The sequence below is a fragment of the Equus quagga genome, chromosome 3 (genome assembly GCF_021613505.1).
Source record: "Equus quagga isolate Etosha38 chromosome 3, UCLA_HA_Equagga_1.0, whole genome shotgun sequence".
NCBI classification, from domain to species: Eukaryota; Metazoa; Chordata; class Mammalia; order Perissodactyla; family Equidae; genus Equus; species Equus quagga.
This window is the reverse complement of record NC_060269.1, coordinates 117,228,453-117,252,936: the sequence shown is the minus strand read 5'-3', so window position 1 is coordinate 117,252,936 and position 24,484 is coordinate 117,228,453. Positions and strand designations below refer to the sequence as shown.

General features: G+C 39.3%; 1 protein-coding gene across 1 annotated transcript in view; it reads right to left on the bottom strand.

Moving 5' to 3' along the window:
- The window catches only part of LOC124237618 (atrial natriuretic peptide-converting enzyme-like), a 211,430-nt gene that overhangs the window by 50,829 nt on the left and 136,117 nt on the right, over positions 1-24,484 (bottom strand). The window contains exons 7-11 of the mRNA XM_046657472.1: positions 17,989-18,096; positions 15,399-15,509; positions 13,436-13,552; positions 9,994-10,098; positions 2,393-2,624 (exon numbers count right to left, since the gene is read on the bottom strand). Of these exons, the coding sequence (XP_046513428.1) occupies positions 2,393-2,624; positions 9,994-10,098; positions 13,436-13,552; positions 15,399-15,509; positions 17,989-18,096 (673 nt within the window). The remainder of the gene's footprint in view (positions 1-2,392; positions 2,625-9,993; positions 10,099-13,435; positions 13,553-15,398; positions 15,510-17,988; positions 18,097-24,484) is intronic.

Here is a 24,484-nt window from a genome sequence, read left to right as displayed (position 1 = left end):
TATTAAAAAAATTTTCTTATAAACAAATATCTAAATGCAAAATTTATTTTGATAACCACTGAGAATGAAAGATTTAAGTGTAAACCTAAGAAATAAAACTAAAGTGTCTAAAAGAAGTTTACCAAAATGCTAACTGAATAACATTTCAGGATCAATCTCATCTCAGGCTTTTTAATATTAAAATTAAGCCGTGAAATTATAAATTATATGTGGATATAAATTTGTTCCAGAGAATATTGCACCACGAAATTTTTTATACATATGAAAAGAAAGTCAAATACAAGAATTTGTTAAGTGCTACTAGGAATAATTATTCACTGTCATTGATCTTGCTTAGCAAAAGTGGAATAAGATTTAGAAATAACTTGTAACATCAAATTGGTAGATTTTTTATCAGCGATACTTGAAAGGGCATTTAACAAAATTTTCAGAACTATCTTGCACAAGCCAACGTTAAGCTTTACTCTCTCTATTTGTACAATTTGTTCAGCTCCCCAAGTCATTTTGAAATTTTATTGTTTCCTGTCCCGACTCTACGATGCCCCTACTTTGTCATCCATTTGATATTCGGTATATAATTTATTGTTTTCCCATCTGTCCACTATATTGATAGTATTGCTTTTTCTTAAAGCTCTAAGTGACTTCTGATCCCAACATATGGTTTCCATGGATACCACTCACATTTAGAGAAGCTCATCTGTATATTCACCCCTTGATGGAAAACATTCGCCCTGGAGCGAGCAGCAACCCACCTCTGTGACAGCATCTTGTACGCGCACATTCTCTGACTACAACCCCTAACACAGAAGTTGCATAGAAGAAGGGCAAAATGGCCACGATGTGGCCGTGTTCCTGTCCTATCATCAGAGCTATTGTTTATTCAGTGCTGACAATCCATCGGAAGCACTTTACATTTATGCACTTCCATCTAATCTCACAACAACACGACTCAACAATTATGGCTATCCTGATTTTGCAGGTCAAGGAACAGAGGCTGTGATCTCTGAGGCATCTGTCTCAGGCTGCACAGCAGCTACAGAAGAGCCAGACTTGAATCAGACAGTGGACTCCAAAGGAGCACTCTTAACCCTTAGGACATCACTCAAACCCTAGTCCAAGCCACACTCTTGAAACGCTGTCCCTTACAGTTGTCCCATCTTATCCTCGAGGACACATTCCAAGACGCCCAGTGGATGCCTGAAACCACTTCAGATAGTACCGAACTCCATACGTACATACTATGTATTTTCCTATACGCATATACCCATGATAAAGTTTAATTTACAAATTAGGTACAGTAAGAGAGTAACAACAATAACTTCTCTTTGGCATTTCTGAATTGTCGGCATCACTACTCTTGTGCTTGGGGCCATTATTAAGTAAAATAAGGGTTACTTAAACAGAAGCACTGCAATACCAGGACAGTCAATCTGATAAGTGAGAGAGCTCCTAAGTAACTAACTGGCAGGTATCGCAGCGTATACAGTGTGGATACACCAGACAAAGGCATGATGTCAGGGTAGGACAGAGTGGGATGCAGAGGGATTTCATCACATTACTCAGAACAGAGTGCAATTTAAAACTTATGAATTGTTTATCTCTGGAATTTTCAATTTAATATTTTCAGACCACGGTTGACCGCAGGTAATTGAAACTGCAGAAAGAAAAACCACAGATAAGGGGAGACTACTGTATTTCATTCAAGCAGGTTGAAAAACGTCAGTGATGTCCACCCCCTGTCCCATCTCTGAGGTTGGCGTTATGTCTCCTTCAGGCCACTCCCTGTGTAACGTCTCTAACTTTTGAGATTTATCGGAAGGCAGCATTTTAAACACACATCAACGTTATCAGAGGAAGAGGTAGATAGCCTCCTTCTTCTGCTAACTCACTTTTTTTTTTTTTTTTGGTGAGGAAGATTGGCCCTGAGCTAACATCTGTGCCAATCTTCCTCTATTATGTATGTGGGTCACCACCAGAGCATGGCTTGATGAACAGTATGTACGTCTGCGCCCAGGATCCAAACCTGCGAACCCCAGGCTGCTGAGGCAGAGGGTGTGAATTTAACCACTACAGCAATGGGCCGGCCCCCTAACTCACATTTTTAAAAATGCTTCTTGATCAGCCAAAATGACACATATGTGATTTTATTTGACTTAAGTCCACAAACTATTATCAAAAGGAGTTCATACCTCCCTTGTTTGGAAGTTGAGTAATGAATTCTTACTCAAATACTCATTTTAGAATTCCCATTTCTTTACCTTTAAATAGGTAGTTTATTAAACACAGAGCTCCTTAGCAAAATTTGCATTCTGTCTAACTCAAACTAAGTCTTCATTCCCATGGTTCTCCCTGGGGGAAGTGAAGATGCTTCGGGGAGACCTCATTGTATTACCTGCAGGGGGGGATACGGAGGTTGGTATTCACATCACACTTTGGTACCAAAATGGTGCAAGCAAAGAACATGAGGTATTTGTAGCAGTTGGTTTGAACAAGTGCAGGGAAGAGAGAGGACTCCCAGCTGATGGATGCTTCCTTTTGAGTCCCGTGGCCAAGGTAATTTGGATAATTTGTATGGTTGTAGGGCAAATTCATGCAGAGTTCCAATGTAATTGGTTCACATTGACCTAACAAGAAAACATACATACAGATACATACATATATATATATTAATTTCACATATAAAATAATTTCTTAAAAACTTACAAAATTGAAGTCTATCGTACCCTCTTTATAGTAGCTAAGACTAGAATGCAAGCAGTATATAATATTGCTGTCAAGATAAATAATTTGGTTAACAAAGTGCCAGACCAAGATTCATTTCTGTATATGCAGCTGCTAGCGGAGTGTCCAGCACACGTTTTAGAAAGTCTTTCTCTTTTTTTTCCTTGGCTCAACTTATCTGAAAGTGACTCTCTTTAATGAATCCTTCCACTCACTTTACTTTGCCTTCTTCTTCTAATCTTCATTACTTCTAAACTAGTATATCCCCCATCATCTTCACAGCCATTAAAAAGAAATGAATTTGGCTAAATAGGCAACTAGATGACTTTTTTCTATTTTCTTTGTTGATCAACAGATTTAAATACAAAGCTACAAGATTTCAGGGCAAGGGGAGGCTGAGACTGGTTAGATCTCCACTGCCAATGAGATAAAAATCTTAACTCATTAGCTTGGCATCCAGGCTATTTCACACTTCAACCACAGCCTAACTTTCCAGCCTCATCACCTATGACTATCCCGTCAGCAACATTTCCTTGGTGACACCAGACATTTTGAGAATTGCTTGCCTTTATGGGCCCTGTTAGCTCCTCTCTTATCCCTTTCATATCTTGATATACTTGTAATCACCCCTCAGATTCAGTCATGCTTCTAGCCACCAGGTGCAGACATAGCCCCTGCGGCCTAGCATGATGCTTTCCCATCCTCCCCACCAAGTTAACGGCTCCTTGACCTACAGGACTCAGCATAAACACCTCTTCCAGGAAGGCTTCCTGGTCAACCACTCTCCCCCTCCTACTATGAGTTTCTGCTAGGCGCCATAGCTTCTCAGGCATGTTCCAGCCATAGACTCATTGTTCTCTGCTGTATTCTTTACTGACTTGTCTCCCTCACACAATTGGGAGAATTTTGAAAAATGAGACTTTATTTCTTGATCTCAAAATCTGCACCTAGCACAGTGCCAGAACGAAGGAAGGAAAGCGGGGTGGGGAGGGAGTGTCAGGAGCTATCCTAGGAACTTAAAATGTAAAAAATAAAAAAAAAAGAGTCCCTGCCATTGAGGCACTCGACAGTCTTCATAGGAAGAAAGACATGTGTGCTGGCAATTGTAGTATAATGTGAACAGGCTAGAATAGGGATATCGAACAAATGCTGGGAGCCCAGAGGGACAAGGTGGTGCAAAAGGGACTCAGGAAGACTTCCAAGGATAAATGAGGTTTGGGCAGGTTCGAGGGAATGCAGTAGAAAGACCCCCTGTTTCCTACCCCTGTCGACAGAGGACGTGCCACATTTCCGGAGGTGAGAGAGGTAATCAAGTGAGTGTCTTGGTAGAATCAGCCCAGGCTGACTGAAGCCTCCACGCCTTATTAAGAGTAATTATTCAAATTAGATTTAATTATTTGACTAAGAAGTGGTACGCACGTAAATAGATTAGCAATAAGAACTGGGGTGAAATATTAAAATGGCTCTGGGACTATTTCTCAATTTAAAGAATCTGAGGGCTTCACAGAGATTATGTTGATGAGGAGCCTGTCACTGCCCAGATTAAAAGTCTCACGGACAAAGCCTAGTAAGTCTCTCAGTTTCCTGGTGAAGACGTAACACTGTAAAGATGGCATAATCTTGAGGATGAGCACAGGGTGCAGAGAAGAGAAAGAGACTGAGGAGGTATGGGGTTGGTTCAGTGTATCATTTCCTTTGATTTGTGAAAGAGGAGTAACATTTACACATTTTGATTTCAGATTACAAAAACATGCGTATTCCTCTTAATGATAAAAATACAAAAATGCATAAAGAAAAAGTCCATCCTCTAGATCTACCATATGATCCAGCTATCCCACTGCTGGGTATTTATCCAAAGAACTTGAAAACACAAAGGCATAAACATACTTGCACCCCTATGTTCGTCGCAGCATTATACACAATAGCCAAGACTTGGAAGCAACCTAGGTGCCCATCAAGGGACGCATGGATAAAGAAGATGTGGTATTTCTACATGATGGACTACTACTCAGCCATAAGAAATGACGAAATCCGGCCATTTGTGACAACATGGGTGGACCTTGAGGGTATTATGCTGAGTGAAATAAGTCAGAGGGAGAAAGTCAAATACCATATGATCTCACTCATAAGTAGAAGATAAAAACGACAAAAAAAAAACACACATAGCATTGGAGATTGGACTGGTGGTTACCTTTGGGGAAGGGGGGTGGGGGGAGGGCAAAAGGGGTGATTAGGCTCTCATGTGAGGGGATGCACTATAATCAGTGTTCCAGTGGTGAACATGATATAATGTATCCAGAATTCAAAATATGATGTACATCCGAAAAAAATAAAAATTAAAGAAAGAAAAAGTCCATCCTCTACCCACTCCCCAGTCTCTCACACACCTTTCACTCGCTCATATTTGCACACACAGCATGTTCACGCAGAAACACAGGTTTGTGTGTTTTTGCCAAGTAGACTTGTACTATTCCGATTACTCAACATTCTTTTGCTTAATTATTTATCAGGACCAGCTTCCAAGTCAGTAGATATGGCTATAACTCTATATTTTTCTCAACTTCTTTAATATACTTATAATTTACAAAAATGGGATCATTTGTACATATTTTGGTGCAGCCTTTTTCTCCTCGACTGTCTTTCCTTCCTCTCTCTTCCTCTACCACCCGATCAAGTTCTAACTCTTCATCAGTGTATTTCATTTAGTTGATTCACAGACATAGCACATAGATAACTGTCCTCTCTTTTGATATGTGGAGAATGTGTCACTTTCGATTTGGGATAGGATATAGCCTTTAAGTGTTTCAGAGCCAGGGGAGATGAAAGGATTAAGTTATGATCATATCTTACCCCGAAGATCTTTATTGAATGTGGTAAGGTTGATTGAATCTTGTGCTTTACTCCTTCATAAGGCATTCTTCACAGAGTGCTAAGCAAGATAAACGCTCAAGATATCTGTCAGCCTCAAATTCTATGATTTATGATATCAATAAGCTTTTTTATCTTCAGCATTAGGCTCACTCACTAGCCTGATTTACAAGAGCCGCTAGAGGGCGATCGTGTCACAAACATGTGAGGATGATTAAATACCCAGCACTGTTTTCAACCCACGTTTGACGTAACGCCTAGCGCGATGCCCTGAACATAGATGAGGTTTAATAAATATCTGTTGAAAAAATGATCCTGAGGGAGTCTCAGTGATATCGCACCTTTCAAAGTCTGAGAGAAGATTTGTTAAATTCAGCCTAAAGAAGGAATTAACTAAACGGTGTTATATCCTTGTCATGATGTAATCAATACTCTGAAGCTACTGGAAATCATGTATTAAATGATGGTCGTTTACACGAGAAAATGTCACTTTTCAACATCCATTGGCATATATAATACTCCAAGATTCATCCTTGCCTCAAATTTTATATCTCTATCATTATTATTTTAAACAGCTTGATGGGTTATTATAAGGTGAACATCCTTGTAACGACCACCTACGTCAAGAACCTGAACTTTGCCAGACATCCCAGATGCCCTCCATATATCCTGTCTTCTCTTAACCTTCTCCTCACCCCCGAAAGTAACTACTGAGATTCATAATTATCACTTTCTTTCTCTTCTTTATAGTTTTATTACCTGTGTGTACTGCACCTTAGACACTATAGTTTAGGCTTGTCCATTTTTTAAAATTTGTTTTATCTTTGCAAACTCTTATAATGTGTGGGTTCCCCCTCTATCCCTTTATTTTTCCTTACAGTTTAACTATTGAAGAACCCAGGGACTTGACCTGTAGAATGTGCCAGAGTTTGGATTCTGCAGACTTCTGGTGAGATTAAACATGCTGCCTTGTCCTACCCATTTCTGGAACACTGGCAGCTGAATCCAGAGAGTTGATTAGATATCATTCTTTTGGAAAGACTCTAAGTGCTGTGGTGCTCTTTCATCAGAAGGCACATTGTGTCTGATTTCTCTCTTTTTGCGATGTGGGCAACTGTAGATGTTCAATGCCTTGACCCATTAATTCACTGTGTTACCAAATGGTAATATTCTAATTCAGTCATTTATTTTTCATTTACTAGTTCAGAATGCTTTTAGAAAGAGGTCATTCTCCTCATCTACTATTTGCTCCCAAGGACGGAAGTCCTTAACCATTATGGTGTTTGGCTTTTCTACCACACCCCTATACTATTTGTTCCTTTCAACTAGAGACTATAAAGAGAGGGCAGGAATTGATAGACCATGGGAAATTATTCAAAGAACAAAGGTGTTTATTTCTTCCTTGGTGTTGGAGGAAAAAACGCATGAGCACACATGTAGAACTAAAGGTTGATGGAAACTATGGGAAACTTGGAGAGTGCCTGGACGTGACAGTCACACCTGGCTTCACGCAGCCGTGGTGACCATGGGCACAGAGTGGTGGGGAGAGACACATGTCCAGCAGCTGCTCTTTCCACCGGCTTCCCCTGCTCTGGATTGCACACTATCATGTGGAAGTGATGGATTAGTCCCCCTACACCAGAGTGAGGGGATATACTATTCCTGCTCCTACCCTCTAAGGCAACGATATGTCTGTATTTTCCCTCCCAGCATGACGCAAACATGTTTAAAGATTCTGGGCTATGAGTGGATGTGGTGATAGTGGGATATTTCAAGTTTATCAGCACACAATATCATCAGAGATGTTGGATTTAGACTTTTTTTTTAAATTGTAGGCATTTCTTGGAATCTGAGATAAGCCATGGACCTTCTCCATTGAAAAATTTGAAAACTATGAAGACTTTTTCACATCCAATTTCAGGGACGTCAGTTCCCCTGAAGCCAAGTCATGAATAAATCTCTAAAGCAGTAATTCTCAACTTTGGCTACACATTGGGGTCACCTGCGGGATTTTCAAAATACTGATGCCTGGGTCCTACCCAGTATATCTTCAAGGACCATTAGAAAGTTATACAGTATTTTATGGGATGGCAAGAACCGGTATCTTCAATGACTAGACTCCCCAGCAATTCCAGTGAGAGCTGATCCCACCAGACAGAATACTGCAAACTCACACTCTCTATTGGCAGGAAGCTAGAGAAAGAGACTGTTGTTCAGTTGTGGCTCAGAGTCTAAGTAGTGATAGTTTCTGATAGTGGTAAAGATCTTCAAATAATTAACCACACTTTCAAGTGCATGAGGAGTTTTCTGAGAGGAGATGCTACTTTTGCATCTTTACAGAGAATGAAGCACACACATACCACTCTGAATCTCTCTGAAAAATGAGGAATAACGTCTTTACTCTCAACTGGAAGTCAAGCATATATACTGGTTTTAATAACACAGAAGGAATGGGAGATCAATGACTAGTCCAGTGCTCGGTACTCAGAAGAGGGGATGTTCAAATGTTTGCTGGATATATATGGAGAGAATCTGGCAAGAACATCCATAGTGACTGAGGAGATGAGACATTGAGATGCTAGGGAAACTGAGCATATTTGAAGAACATAAGGAGAAAACCAAAGTAGTATCTATGAGTGGGAAGATGGCAGTATATTCTCCCATGTAGAAAAGTTCTCTCCAGAAAGTCTGGAATCCTGTCTCCCTTCCTTGACATTAAAGTGCTCAGTGCCCATCTCAGTGCCTGGAACATCATAGGCACGCTATAAATACTGCTTGAATGTATGAGCCAGAGTTGATCTAGTGCCCTTCCTACAAATTCCTTTTTTGATAAGTGATAACGTATTTTTAAACTTTTAATTTTGAAATATTTCAAGCTTAGAGAAAATCAAATAACATACACCCAGTTACTCCCCACGCAGACTCGACACAGGCTAACACTGCTCTTTCAACTTTTTTGAGTCTAACAGTAAATGCCCTTCCATGTCAGACAACCCTCAACACTCTAACAATAAACACATGTCTGGGAGAACACTGCCACTGTTCAAAATTCTTCATCCTAAGTTCAAAGTGAAGTAAAAAAATAATTCTGATAAAATTCCAGGGCAGATTTGGAGATAAGGAAATTGGAACAATGGACTCACAACATATATATACACACATATACACACAGACACAGACACACATATATACATACAGATATATATACACACATACACATATTTAAATCAGTTTGGAGTAAAATGGCAGTGCATGTTAGTGGTCAGACTAGTATCTATCTGAACTGTTCTCTCATATAGAGGAGGGGTGGGTATTCTGCTTTCAGCCAAACACTTAAGTGCTCATGAAAATAAACAAAAAGTCCTGTTGATCTGGGTTTTCAATTGGCTGTCTCCCTCGCACTCCCATCCAGCCCATTGTTTTCACCCCTTGAGACTTCCTAATGGTTTCAGGGGCACCCCCTATAAATTCTACATTGACCTAGAAGGGTCACTAAGTAAAACTAGGGCCCAAAGCTGCAGCAAATCCAAGGACCCGCACCCTTCAGCCTTTCAACCTCCCGGCTTCCAGTGGTCTTCAGCTGTGAGGACATGTGTTAAGAAGTCATACCTTCTTGCCAACTGAAAGTTGACAGATCTGCTTCTAAATGTCAAGCCCCAATTTGAAGGGGAGGCCAAAAACTAGTTATAAAAAGTGAGAGAAGTGAGTAGAGTAAGAAAGCAGAGCCCAGGAGTAGGGAATCATTACTAGAAATCAGAGTCTTTGTGGGGTTTCTGATTCGCTTTAAATTTCCTGTGGGAGTCTACGTGGTCATCAGCTGCTCCTGCCCACTCTGTCTTCCTCCAGATAGCCAATCTAGAGAGAGCCACCTGTTTACACCATTTGGAGCTGTATTACATTGTCACTGAAACAAATTAACATAATGGCGGCAAGATTCTTATAGGTCAGCAAAGTTCCTGGAAAGGTGAGAATAAGTTTTACTGAAAGAATAGACCGCCAAAGTAGCATGTGGCTATTTAGATGAACCTCATCTTTGCATCTTGGATAAAGTTTCCACTTTTGAAGCTGTGCTTTGTAGAGGAAGAAAGATAGCATCTGCCTGCAGATGGAGCCAAGAAAATGATCTATAGGAGCTGATGTTGAGTTGAAAGTAATGGTAATGATACTAAGCAATGTGGATTTATGGTCCATTCACAATGACACATTTGTTTCTGATTTAAGTTAATTAAGACCATTTTGTTTCTTTTCTGCTACCATATGCAGCCTTCAAAAAAGAAAAAGAAAACAGATATATACATTTTTGAAGGGATTCCAGACTTCAGCATTTTAATGTCAATGCAAAAAGAAAAAAAGCGGAATGCATCCCCTGACACGGTGATTGCATTTGTCAGCTGCTGTACTTACTACAGTTATTTGGACTGTTCGGGTCACAAAGAGAGCTACCACCACACGAATCAAGGCAGGAATTGTAGCGGCATCTTTGGTCACCTTCTTGACATGGAGTCTGGCCTAGGAGGGGAAAGGCACAGGTGCTTTCATCATCTGTAAATTCCTTACCCGAGGGTCTGAAGGATCGAGAACGCCTGGTGGAGCTGAGGAATGACACAGCTTTAATTTCCTTCCAACTTCTCCAAAAATATTAAACACATGTTGAATAGGTACTTTCTGGATTAGTTTTCCTGGCAACTAAATACAACACCGTTATTCCAAAATGATTGTGTAAGAATGAAGAAATAAGAGGGAATCTGTCCTCTAAGAAAACAGGTTATTGTTGCTTTTCATGGAAAAAAAGCCAGTTTTATATTTACGCGGGTGCATATACTTGATTACAAAATAAAATGCAAGTGATTTGAGGGAGAGGCCAACATAAAGATCTTGACATTTTGAATCTTAAATTATGTTATTTTAAAGACTCATTTGCTCCCAATTCTAGTCTTCTCTCTAAGGAAAATGCTTTCCCTAATAATAAATAGGGCATGAACACCAATGCAATAAGGATATTTCACCATGGTCCAAGTTTTATGCAGCTGTTATTTATAGTTTCTGTATGTCCTTGGAAAGTATCATTGGCCTAGCTGTGAGGACCTGAGAATTGGGTTTCTTGTTTCCAAATGAATGACAACAGTAACATCAGCCTAATGGCTTTTCCTTAAGTTATGTAGAGAGGAAACTGCTTTTCCCCTTGATTTCCTGGTCATTTGTAGATTGAATGGATAAGGTAATAAATTACTGCCCATTCTCTTTCTAGCTCTCCCCCATTATAGCCAATTACTTTCAGACGTGTCATCTGGATCTAGAAAATCTTGCAAGGCATTTTTAAGTATAAATAATAGTGTGTATGTACATATAAATATTCTTATCTATCATTCTAAGACAATGTTTATTATACAGGATTCTCTTCTTTCAAGTACCGTTAACATGCAACAGTATATATCAAAGCCTGGAATAAAAGAGATGGCACTCTTTTTTATCAATGTCATCAGGGTCAAACTGTTTTTACAAGGTAAGCTAGGCTGATTTCCATGAGTTTATTCTTTTAAAGAAATTTTATTTAAGACAACACGCATTCATTATTTCAGCAAGATACTAAATGCCTGGTACATGACAAGCTTATATGACAAGCTAGGCAGTAAGCATTAAAAGATAAAAGAGCGTGATAGTTTATATTCTAATTAGGGGTATAGTCATGAACAGAACCGTACAATGCTGTGTGAGCATCGCTCCACCAAAGGTACATATAAGGAGCAGCAGAAGCAAATCAGGGCAGTGGGGGACTGCTTCTCAAAGGAATTTTTCAGGCAGATGGGGTAAGTTGGGCTAACAGGGAAGGATGGGTTTCCCAAGCAGACAGCAGAATACGCAAAGGCCTGGAGAGGGTAAGCGCACAGGCTGGAGTCACTGGAGCTTAAGGGAGACTAGACAGGAAGGCTGAGAGCAGAGCCTGAGAGTTGGGAAGGCCTGAATCTTCAATAGGGCCTAAAACCCTGGGAGAAGTGGTCCCTGCTTCCCTCTCCAGCCTTGTCTGGCAGAAGCAGCTTGTGATCACTGTTGACAATTATTCTGTAGTGGCACACTCCCCTTCACTCTCAGCTCTCTAATCACAGTGGCCTTCTCCCAGCACCACAAACTTACCTTGCTCCTTCCCTCCTCGCGACCCTTGGCCAAGCAGTTCCTTGTGTCTGAAGTGCTTTCTCCAGCCCCACTCTCCTTTGTTAACTCCACTCATCCTTCAGATCTGAGCTCCAATCTCTCTTCCTCAGGGAAGTTTCCCTGAGGCTTTTTACCAGGGCGTGCATCCCGTATATGGCCTCCTAGCACCCTGAATTTTCCCTCATGGCCTATGTCACCCCATGGTTAGAAAATGACTTGCAGAATGATTTGTATGATGCCTATCTCCTCCAGGAACCTGCAAGCTCTGTGAAGCATTTTGCTTGCCAACAAATTCCCAGTGGTTTGACCATGTATTAGCACCACAATATACATTTATTAAGTTGAATGCATTAAAGAAAATAATATAAAAGATGCTAAAATTTTACGTTTCGATCCATTTCATCATATGACTTTCTTACATCTCACACATGTCAGGAAATAATCTAAAACTCCTGCCATTGCCTAGTGAAGAATCCAAAATTATTTCAAACAGAGTTGAATTATGTAGAAAGAAAGAACAATATGATCCTAAGGAAGGTGCTTGGCTGATAGGCACACAGTAACTCATGTTACTAGAAATCCTAGAAAAGGATTTCCTTCTGAATTTTAGAATTGGTAAAATGAAGCACTCCTTATCTAATTTTGCATGTAAGAAGTCTGTGATTAAAAGGCTCTCTCTTTAGATCTGCAATGCTTTTTCATTAAGGCTATTCTAATGATCAATATTCATTATGACAAAACTAGTTTAGCTAGAAGTGACCAGTCTCATTAGCTGATGGGTGATAAACACAGCCCAAGATCTGCTTTAACACAATGACCACGTAAAAAGAGCTAACATTTGTTGAGTGCTCACCACATGCCAACTCTACAAAGCAGTCGTCATTATTCTAAGTTTACAGACACAGACACGGAGACATAACAAGGTTAAGTTACTGGCATAAGGTCAACCAGATAGTGGGCAGCAGCACTGGGCTTGACCCCAGGCAACAGGGCTGCAACAACCACATTCTTAACAGCGAGGCTGTGTCGGCAAGTGGCGAGATCACTTATAAATAAATGCAGTGATTTTCAAGCCGAGGGCTATTCTTCCCAGCCCTGTACCGAGAGAGGCTGCCATGCAAACTGGGGCTTAAAACAATCAGTGTGGAGCTTTCTTTTCTGACAGAAGTAGGCACACTTTAGAAACCACCTTATTTGATTTGCCTTTTCTTTGAGTTTTGCAGATGATATCAGACTCCTTTGAAAGTGTTCGTAAGCCTAGTGCTTCATAAGGTGAGGCATTAAACTGCTGCCCTAAACACGGTTATTTTACGAAGCTGTTACACTTAATTTTGGAAGCCAATTCCTTCTAATTGGAATCTAATCTAATTGAATACCATATACTAAACCTTTCTCTCTATCACGGTGTTGCATTTCCCCAGGAACAGTTAACTGAATCCACCCATGCTGTTTAAGTGTTTAACCTGTACTCTTCACCCTTAGGAATGATTTTCAGTGTAAGTTGGTCGAAAATTATATTTAACACAAGAAAGGGTTTTCTGGCTGCCCAGTGCTGTGGGGACCACTGTGTCAGGCAATCTGAAATTATTTATGTGGGAATCCTATTTAAGCATGAGGCAACTTCCAACACTTTGCTTTGCTCCCGAGGGAAGGTCCATCAGTAAGGAATGTTCCAGGGGCCGTAGCACACACTCACTGTCACCGCAGCTCTCCTCATCACTGCCGTCCTTGCAGTCCTCGTCGCCATCGCACTGGAAAGTGCTGGGGATGCACTGTCCATTTCTGCATTCCACTAGACCCTGGCTGTGACAGGCTAGGGGAAGCCAGAATGACAGTCACTTTATTCATTAGTACTTCTGTCCGTCTGCAGATCACACAAATGATTCCCGTTTATCTGGCATCACCAAGAAATAAAGTGTTCTGAGTATCTGAATGTTCTGCATAAATGAATGAATCATTAATTTTTTAAATTCTAAGTATCTTTGAAATGGAAAATTTTCTTTGTCGAATTTCTAGTGCCTTATTAAATAGCACTTACTGCAGAGTAACTTTTTTTGAGAACCACATGATGGGAAGTAGTAGTAATAATTACTACTAATTAATTACTAGTAATTAATAATTACTACTAATATAAAAGCCACAATTTATTAAAGGCTTACTATATGGCAGTAACTGTGTGAGGAGTATTATGTATCTAATCTCAAATTCTCAAATGTGTAAAGCAAATATTATCAACGTTGTTTAAAATAAGGGAATTGAAGCTTAAAGAGTTGAGTGCGCATCTCAAAGTCACACTGCTGTGAAAACGTAGGGCCAGGACATGCAGGTGAGCTTCCCTGCCTCCTCACCCCGAGATTTCATTCCATACAACCTGAGCTAATGGGCCAGTGAAATGCCATATGAGAAAGAACTTGCATAGTACCTAACACAATAAACACTTCATTTTGAAACTTGCTTATGATGTCTGATATTTGAAAGGGATCATCTAGTGGCCATTAACCTTCCAGTTCATGAAGCTTGTCTAATTTCTATCCCTACTGTGTTTAGGACATCAGAAACCTGTGCGTCATTGACCTCAGCCTTCCCTGAGTTACTGTCTAATACTAAAAGTCCCTAATCTTGAATCAAGGCTCCATACGAGAATTGTTATACTTGAGCATCATGTTCTTGCTTTCCCAAGATCCATGAAGATACCATCCTCTCTGTTCCACTGGGTCCACTAAGCAAGGACTCAGGTGATATTTCATTTCAAATTCAATTCAGGGCAGAGGAAAGCTGGGCATTGTATTTATTCATTAATTTATATGACTTGTCTTATATCAAAATAAAAACCATGCAACCCACATTTCTATTTTTGCCTCAAATTATAGGCAAATCAAATATTCAATCTCTTATGTATCAACTTTTTCTACTTTTAATAGACAGCAAAAGATAGAATACAAAGTTTAATTAGTTCAAACATGCATAAAATGCATCATATGAACTCTTTCAGGTCAATATTCTTTTCTTTTAACACCTAGCTGCTTCTATTCAAGTAATTGACTATTCCCTACTGGGTATAGTGTAGTTTCCAGGGGAAAAAACAGAGTTAATTGCCATATTTGATTTCAGTAGCTAGGTAATGTAACAGCTACCCGAAGACTGTTCACTCGCCCAGACACAGAACAGGCTGTGACGTTGTCATTATTATCATATACTCTGTGTAAGTCTGTGAACATTCGAGACTCTCTTCTCTCTGGCAGTTCTCTCCATCTTCTCCCACAAATGGTGCCTGAGGATATGTTTGGAGGCTCCTGCAGGGGAGATCAACTACTCATATATTGTGTGCAGAAGAAAAGTCCCCAGCCTCTGGGAAGAACATCCCCTTTGACAAAGTCACAGATGCAGAAAGGAGATGCAAGGAGCAATGAGAGAGAAAACAGACACTCACTTAGCCAGACAAGCCAAATTAAGCTTGGAGTTTGAGTGAGAGAGTTGTGGAAGTTGGATACACTACACTGTTATTGTCATTACTTCACTCGATTACTATCTTTATAGGCTAGGACCAAAGTATAAGAACCTTCTCTTTGAATGTTGCTTAGAGAGTGAAGCTTGAATATATTTATCTAAACAGGCAGAAACAGAAAAGTAAGAGAAATGAAAATCCTCAGGGCACTCACAGCAATTGGCCTCATCAGACTTATCCACACAGTCATGGTCACCGTCACACACCCACTCTATTGCAATGCAGCGCCCATCTCCACAGCGATGCTCCTCAGTGGGATTGCAATCTGGAAAAAACAAAACTCATGAGGATGTAGAGAACCAGCATGACCAACACTTAGAATCGTACGGCTCATGCTTCCAGCTGAAGAGAGTGTATTCCAATTATTCCAATACCTTCAGTAACTTTGCTATGATGGGTCTGGCATAATTAGAATGTCACCTCCCAACCAAGCATGTGGCCCACTGGCCACCATCACTATGAGGTAAGACCTATCTGCTTTTCAGATGAGTAACAACTGTCAGCTTTATCAGGACCCATTGCTTGTTCTTGCTGTTGTTTTTTGTTTTGTTTAGTCATTTTCTTTCCTTATGAAAAATTTTTGATTTTTACACTGGTTCAACTAAACAGAACTGTGTGATTTGGGTTTGACAATGTAGCTGATTTGATGTATTTATGGCAATTCTATCATGTTTCTAAGAACTGTAACTTACCTCTCTATGGGAAATTGGGAAGGCAAGTATCTCCTCCTATCATCTTTTCTGAGGCTGGGCTTAGGTTTCTCTATTGAACTTTTTAAATATATAATTCATATTTTAAATAACTGTATATTTTAAAGAAATGCAAAATATTTACATTTTTTTCATGATTCTTTTTAGCCTGGATTTAATCTCTGTCCCAAACTATACTTTCCTGGGGAAAAAAGATAACTAAGTGATGTTTCTTCTCACAGATGGCAGAATCTATAGGATTTTTTGCCATGAGACATTCAATAACCTTAATATAAACAACCTTTTAAAACATGTGTATGGATTCATGAATACCAGATTTAATAATGAGGAACTATTATGAGTTTCTATTAACAGTGCCACTGTCATTGACAGACTCATGGAGGGACCATGGATCTTAAAGAGTATATTGGAGCAACGTAGTGAAGTATATGGAAGATGAAGTACAGAGAAAAGAAGAAAAGACGCAATAGGTGAGATGCCTGGGCAAAACGCAGAAGAGTCACCACGTGCTCAGCCTGCTAAAGATGGGCAGCTGGGCAGAGACGGTCTAAGGGAGCGTCGTAATTATTACCATTAGGCAAGGACAGAGTCACCCCAAGAGCACAAACTGCATGATATCCTACTGTCTTCAGAGTAATTATGTTGCATGGTAAGACCATTCTTTTTCACACACTGACTATATGCTGGTCCTCTCCACTGACATATCCAACTTCCAAGCCACACTGTGCATTCCCCCACCCCTACCTCCCATTTTTCCTCTCTTTTCTCCAGTTATGGTAAAAAGAGGGTTGGATTAGATGATCTCTAAGGCCTCTTCCAAGCATAAATTCTATGATGTATACAACTACAACTGCCTCTCATTCTTTGTCCTAAGACTGATCAGTACCAGAAGATAATCCATATCTATCTAGTGACTCATAAGATGCTTTGTACATATACACATTTTCCACTATTTTTATGGATGCAGTGAGGGGCAGCTAGACAGGCACTTCTGGAAACTGCCTAGTTTCCCAGCATGGGGCCATTTCTGACACTCACCACTCTGAGGTGTTCCTCTGATCATACTTTGATCCTTCCCCACCACTCTTTTTGATATTCTCTAATGCTGAATATTATTTCACATCATTTGCCCAGTGTCCCTCCCCATCTCAGCTTGCAAATTTCTATGTCACTCAATAATATACGACCTAAAAATTCTAAAGTTAATCAAAAAGTTAAATAAGCAAAAGGAGTTTTGCTGGTTTTAATTCATGAGATGGCATCAGAATTGAACACAACTCTTTAAAAGACAGGTTCATTCTTTTTTTTTTTGACATATAATTGACATACAGCATTGTGTAAATTTATGCCAAGTGAGGTAAGTCAGAAAGAGAAAGACAAATACTGTGTGCTATCATTTATATGTGGAATCTTAAAAAGCTGAATTTGTAAAAACAGAGAGTAGAATGGTGGTTACCAAGGGCTGGGGGTGGGTAATTGGGAAGGTGTTGTTTACAGGTACAAACTTGCAACTAGTAAGTAGGTTCACTCTTTAAAAGATAAGATCAGCTTTTGTACATAAAACAAATGTGCCGTCTTAATCCTAGGTGTTCCCACAGGAGGAGACCTCCCTGTAGAGCTTGGCAACAAAATAAAGGAGGGGTTTTGGTTACATATAATAAGGGGGTGAGCACAGACAATATATCTGTCTGCAAAGTTTTGCTCGACAGCTCAAAATCTAAACATGAGCCACGGGGTGTAACCAGAGAAGAAATAGAACAATTTCAAAGAGAAAAAATGTTAACAAACTTAACCCACCTTTCCACTCCACTTCTTTAGCATTTCCGTAAGACTTTATGCAAGAAATGTTACATTTACATGTAAGACATGACTGAAACTAATAACTGAAAAAATCTCCTCTTTCTAAAAATTAAGAAACCAACCATTTTGTAATTTAACCTGCTAATCACCATTAACAAACAATGAGCTACAAGCTCTTCGTTGTAAATTTCTGCAATTTTAAATGAAAACGTTTAGGGAAAGAATGCTACTTACCACAGTTTTGCTCATCACTCAGGTCCCCACAGTCATCATACCCATCACACACGAGGCTGTAATTAAGGCACTTGCCCGTGTGACAATGAAACAGATCCTTACTGCAATCTGCAAATGAGAGAAGCCACTGATGTGTCACAGAACAGAACAGGATGTTACAGTAGTACTTTATTTAGCAAAACAATATACTGGGAGGAAAACTATAGTGGTAACCTGGTCCACACCTGTTGTTTCACAGGTGAGGAGACGGTGGTGCAGAGACATCCAATGACTTGCTCAAGTTCACACAACAAGTTACTGCAGAACCAGGACTAGGACCTCTGGCTCCCAAGCCAGTGCTCTCATCACTTTCTGAGAGTCTTTATCTGAGTTCCACTCTGTCACCTGAAAACTCCTTTATAGTCAAATATGAGAAAAGACATTCTCAACTCACCATAGTTCCTAAAGAAGTTCGTGATCATACAGAATGAATGATTTTAATAGAGGGTGAGTAATTATTTCCTAGAAATGTTTCCAACTCACCATAGTTCCTAATGAAGTTCATGATCATACAGAATGAATGATTTTAATACAGGGTGAGTAATTATTTCCCAGAAATGTTTCCTTTAAAAGGAAAGCCTAGTTTTGTCAATGGTAGGCATAAACATCATGGAGAGAGAAAGTCATTTCGATTAGAGAGTTGTTACTTTCACACAAATGTTATTGCTTAATTGTCTCATAACATGACCCTCAGATAAGCAATACTGTCCTAGATTGTGGTGGCAAGATAAGAATAAGTGATATGGAACCTCAGGAAGCTTATAGTTTAATGTTGGAATAAACAACATGCAAGGAAATTTCAATAAGAAGATAGGTCTTATACTCGGGTAAATTGGAACTCTTATCCTGGTTCTGCCATCTACTAACTGTGGGAATTTGAGTGTATTGGTTAAAATCTACGAGTCTGTGAACTGATTTATGAAATTAGGGTAAGATTAGTTACTTAACTGGGTTTTGGAGAAGAGATTAATAAAATAAGGTGTGTTAGATGCCAAGATAACTCAGTGGGGAAAGAATACTCTTCAACAAATTGTGTTGGGACAATTGGATTTCAAATGTGCAAAATTGAACTCTGACCATTACTTCAAATCATACACAAAAACTATCTCAAAATGGATCGTAGACTTTAATATAAGAGCTAAAATTATGAAGCTTCTAGAAGAAAACATAGGAAAAAAAACCTGTGACCTTGGGAGGCAAACAGTTCTTGGATATAACAACAAAAGCACAATAAAAGAAAAAAATTAATAAATGGGTTTCATTACAGTTAATATTTGTGCTTCAAAAGACGCTGTTAAGACGGGTTGGCCCAGTGGCACAGGGGTTAAGTTCGGGTGCTCCACTTCAGTGGCCCGGGCTTCGCTGGTTCAGATCCCGGGTGCAGACCTGAGCACCGTTTCTCAAGCCATGCTGTGGCAGGCATCCCACATATAAAGTAGAGGAAGATGGGCATGGATGTTAGCTCAGGGCCAGTTTTCCTCAGCAAAAAGAGGAGGATTGGTGGCAGATGTTAGCTCAGGGCTAATCTTCCTCAAAAAAAGATACTGTTAAGAAAATGAAAAGACAAGCCACAGACTGGAAAAAATATTTGCAAATCATGTATCTGAGAAAGGACTTACATCCAGAGTATATACACATCTAGAATCTCACAGTCAACAACAAAGCAAACAAACCAATTACAAATAGGCAAAAGACTTGCCTAGAAAGTCTTTAAGAAAGACATACAAATGGCTACCAAGCACATGAAAAGGTGCTCAATACAATTAGTCATTAAGGAAATGCAAATTAAAATCACAATAAGATGCTGTTATATATCCCTAAAATGACTATAATAAAAAAGACAGAGAATACCAAGTATTGGCAAGGATTTCAAGAAACTGAAACTCTCATACATAGTTGGTGGGGATGTAAAATAACGCCACTTTGGAAAGCAGTTTGGCGGCTTCTTATAAAGTTATTTATAACCTTATCCTACTATTCGTGAATTCCACTCTTAGAAATCTACCCAAGAGAAATGAAACATATATCCACACAAAGGCTTGTATGTGAGGGTTAATAGCAGCTTTATTCATAACAGCCAAAGACTAGAAACAATCCAAACGCTCAAGTACTGGTGAATGGATAAACAAAATGTCCCATAGCCGTACAATGGAATACTATTCAGCAATTAAAAGCATCCGACTCTGCAGGGATGGTTCAAGATCCGCAATCTATCAATGTGATACACCACATTAACAAAATGAAGAATAAAAATCACATGATCATCTCAACAGATGCAGAGAAAGCATTTGACAAGATACAGCATCCATTTATGATAAAAACTCTAAATAAAATGGGTATAGAAGGAAAATACCTCAACATAATAAAGACCATATATGACAAACCCACAGCAAATATCATTCTCAATGGAGAAAAACTGAAAGCTAGCCCTCTAAGAACAGGAACCAGACAAGGATGCCCACTGTCACCACTCTTATTTAACATAGTATTGGAAGTCCTAGCCAGAGCAATCAGGCAAGAAAAAGAAATAAAAGGGATCCACATTGGAAAAGAAGTGAAACTGTCACTCTTTGCAGATGACATGATTTTATATCTAGAAAACCCTAAAGAGTCCACTAAAAAACTTTTAGAAATAATAAAGGAATACAGTCAAGTTGCAGGATACAAAATCAATGTACAAAAATCGGTTGCGTTTCTATACACTAACAACGAAGTAGCAGAAAGAGAAATTAAGAATACAATCCCATTTACAATTGCAGCAAAAAGAATAAAATACCTAGGAATAAACTTAACGAAAGAGGTGAAAGATCTGTACACTGAAAACTATAAAACATTGTTGAAAGAAATCGAAGAAGACACAAAGAAATGGAAAGATATTCTGTGCTCTTGGATTGGAAGAATTAACATTGTTAAAATGTCCATACTTCCTAAAGCAATCTATAGATTCAACGCAATCCCCATCAAAGTTCCAATGACACTTTTTACAGAAACAGAACAAAGAATCCTAAAATTTATATGGAACAACAAAAGACCCTGAATAGCCAAAGGATTCCTGAGAAAAAAGAACAAAGCTGGAGGTATCACACTCCCTGATTTCAAAATATACTACAAAGCCATAGTAACCAAAACAGCATGGTACTGGCACAAAAACAGACACACAGATCAATGGAACAAAATTGAGAGCCCAGAAGTAAACCCACACATTTATGGACAGCTAATACTCGACAAGGGAGCCAAGAGCATACGATGGAGAAAGGAGAGTCTCTTCAATAAATGGTGTTGGGAAAACTGGACAGCCACATGCAAAAGAATGAAAGTAGACCATTCCCTTCCACCATGCACAAAAATCAACTCAAAATGGATTAAAGACTTAAACGTAAGACCCGAAACCATGAGACTTCTAGAAGAAAACATAGGCAGTACGCTCTATGACATTGGTCTGAGCAGCATATTTTCAAGTCCCATGTCTGACCGGGCAAGGGAAACAAAAGAAAAAATGAACAAATGGGACTACATCAAACTAAAAAGCTTCTGCACAGCAAAGGAAACCATCAACAAAACGAAAAGACAACCTAACTATTGGGAGAAAATATTTGCAAACCACATATCAGATAAGGGATTAATATCCAAAATATGCAAAGAACTCATACAGCTCAACAACAAAAAAACCAACAATCCAATTAGAAAATGGGCAAAAGATCTGAACAGAGATTTCTCCAAAGAAGATATACAGATGGCCAACAGGCATAAGAAAAGATGCTCAACATCATTAGCTATCAGGGAAATGCAAATCAAAACTACAATGAGGTATCACCTCACTCCAGTCAGAATGTCTATAATTAACAAGACAGGAAATAACAAATGTTGGAGAGGGTGTGGAGAGAAGGGAACCTTTGTTCACTGCTGGTGGCAGTGCAAACTGGTGTAGCCACTATGGAAAGCAGTATGGAGTATCCTCAGAAAATTAAGGATAGATCTACCATATGATCCAGCTATTCCACTGCTGGGTATTTATCCAAAGAACTTGAAAACACAAAGGCACAAAGATACTGGCATCCCTATGTTCATTGCGGCATTATACACAGTAGCCAAGACATGGAAGCAACACATGGGAATTCGTGCCCATCAAGGGACGAATGGATAAAGAAGATGTGGTATTTATACACGATGGACTACTACTCAGCCATAAGAAATGACGAAATCCGGCCATTTGTGACAACATGGATGGAGCTTGAGGGTATTATGCTGAGTGAAATAAGTCAGAGGGAGAAAGTCAAATACCATATGATCTCACTCATAAGTAGAAGATAAAAACGACAGAAAAAAAAAAAAACCACATCGCATTGGAGATTGGACTGGTGGTTACCACTGGGGAAGGGAAGAGGGGGGAGGGCAAAAGAGGTGATTAGGCTCACATGTGAGGGGATGCACTATAATTGGTGTTCGGATGGTGAACATGATGTAATGTATACAGAATTCAAAATATGATGTACATCCGAAAAAAATAAAAATTTAAAAAAAATAAATAAAAGCATCCAACTATCGACACGTGTGACAGCATAGGTGAACCTTAAAAACATTATGCTAAGTGAAAAAAAACAGATAAAAAGACAACCTATTGTGTGACCCACTTATGAAATTTCTGAAAAAAGCAAACTTACAGAGACAGAAATCTGAGCAGTGGTTATCTGTGGCCGAAGAGGTAGGAGTGGGGACTGACTGCAAATAGATGGGAGGGAAATTTGGGGGGAAATGAACAAGTTCTAGAGGTGGATTATGGTGACAGTTGCACAACCCTATAAATTTACTAAAAACCAATGGGTTAATTTTATGGTATGTAAATTATACCTCAATAAAGCTGCAAAGATGTTCAAAATTAATATATGTAAGGAACCCTGCATTTAATAGAAACTAGATTTCTTAAAAGTGTTATCTTTTCCCTTATTTAAGGTGAATTAAGTTTAAAAACAGATTCTTAAGGCTGGAGAGCGACGATGGAAGATGGGCAGAATTTCAGTAGAGTGGATAGGATGAAAACCTTAGCATGTTTCAAGTACAGGGAATAGCAAGAACAAAGAAAAGAGGTGCAAAATGGGGGCACGTTCAAGAATCAGTCTAGTTAGCTGACGAAGACCAGGAATGTAATGGTCAACGGTCCAGTTTCCTGAATTTCAGCTGTTTGTTTCTCCTCAAGCAGAAGTCTGCATCTCATACCACGGGTGATGGGTACCTCTTTAACATAAACATCCCAGACTCCATGAGAATTCATTATCAAAAGTCTTGGACATTGATTAAACTGTTAGCCACAGCAAAATATTATCCTTGTTATTTACATGAATCATAAATTTCTATTTCAAAAAGCGTTCTTCTAAAAAGAAGTTACTTAAGTACTTTTAGAATCACATCATTTTAGAAATGGAATGGGCCTGAGATCATCTGCTCAGTGCCTTCATTAAGAGGGTATGTATGTATAAACACAGACACACACATGTGTGTACACATCTGCTCACACTTATACACATACAGAACTTTGTAAGTACTTTTTATTTTTTTATTTCCCCTAGGCTGACTAATTTCCAAACAAGGAGAACTATCATAGGGGAAAAAATTTAAGAACTAAAAAGAGGTCTCAGTTTTCACCTTGACAGTACTATTTCCTCCCATTCAGCAGAGGGAGCTAACTCCCCACCCTGCGCCCCACCACTGACAGGGAGTACCACATACTTGCTTGCTGAGTCAAGCAAAGGTATGACTTTGATTCTCCTGCCCACTGAGCAGAGTTGGGGAATTTGTACATCAAGATGCACACATTTCTTTGGGAAGTTTTAAAAGGTCTTTTTGATTTTTGTTTTGTTTTAATCTAAATTACTCCTGTGGGAAGTGTTGAGCCAGTATGCTAGAATCAGTAATAACCAGGGTCCTTAACTTGACCCATCAGTGCAAAAGTACTTACATTCCCCAAAGAAGTGGGCAGGACAGAGGTGACATATTTTAAACCATATGAGTTAATTTTTTTTTTAAGCAATACACTTCACTTGTGTGTGTGTGTGAGGAAGATTGGCCCTGAGCTAACATTTGTTGCCAATCTTCCTCTTTTTGCTTGAGGAAGACTGTCACTGAGCTAACATCTGTGTCAGTCTTCCTGTATTTTATGTGGGACGCCACCATAGTATGCCCTGATGAGCAGTGCTAGATCCACACCCAGGATCCGAATCTGCACACCCCAGGCTGCCAAAGCAGAGCATGCAAACTTAATCACTATGTACCAGGCCAGTCCCTACACTTCACTTTTTTTGATGGTAGGACTGGGGAGTCAAACACGCTTTTCAGAGTCTGATTAACCTGAGAACACACCAAAAATTTCCAAAGACCCTCTTTGTGAGGCCCATTCTGGGATCTCTGATAATTCATCGTAAAACACCTCATTGGAGATATTTTTCAAATTAATGCTGTGATT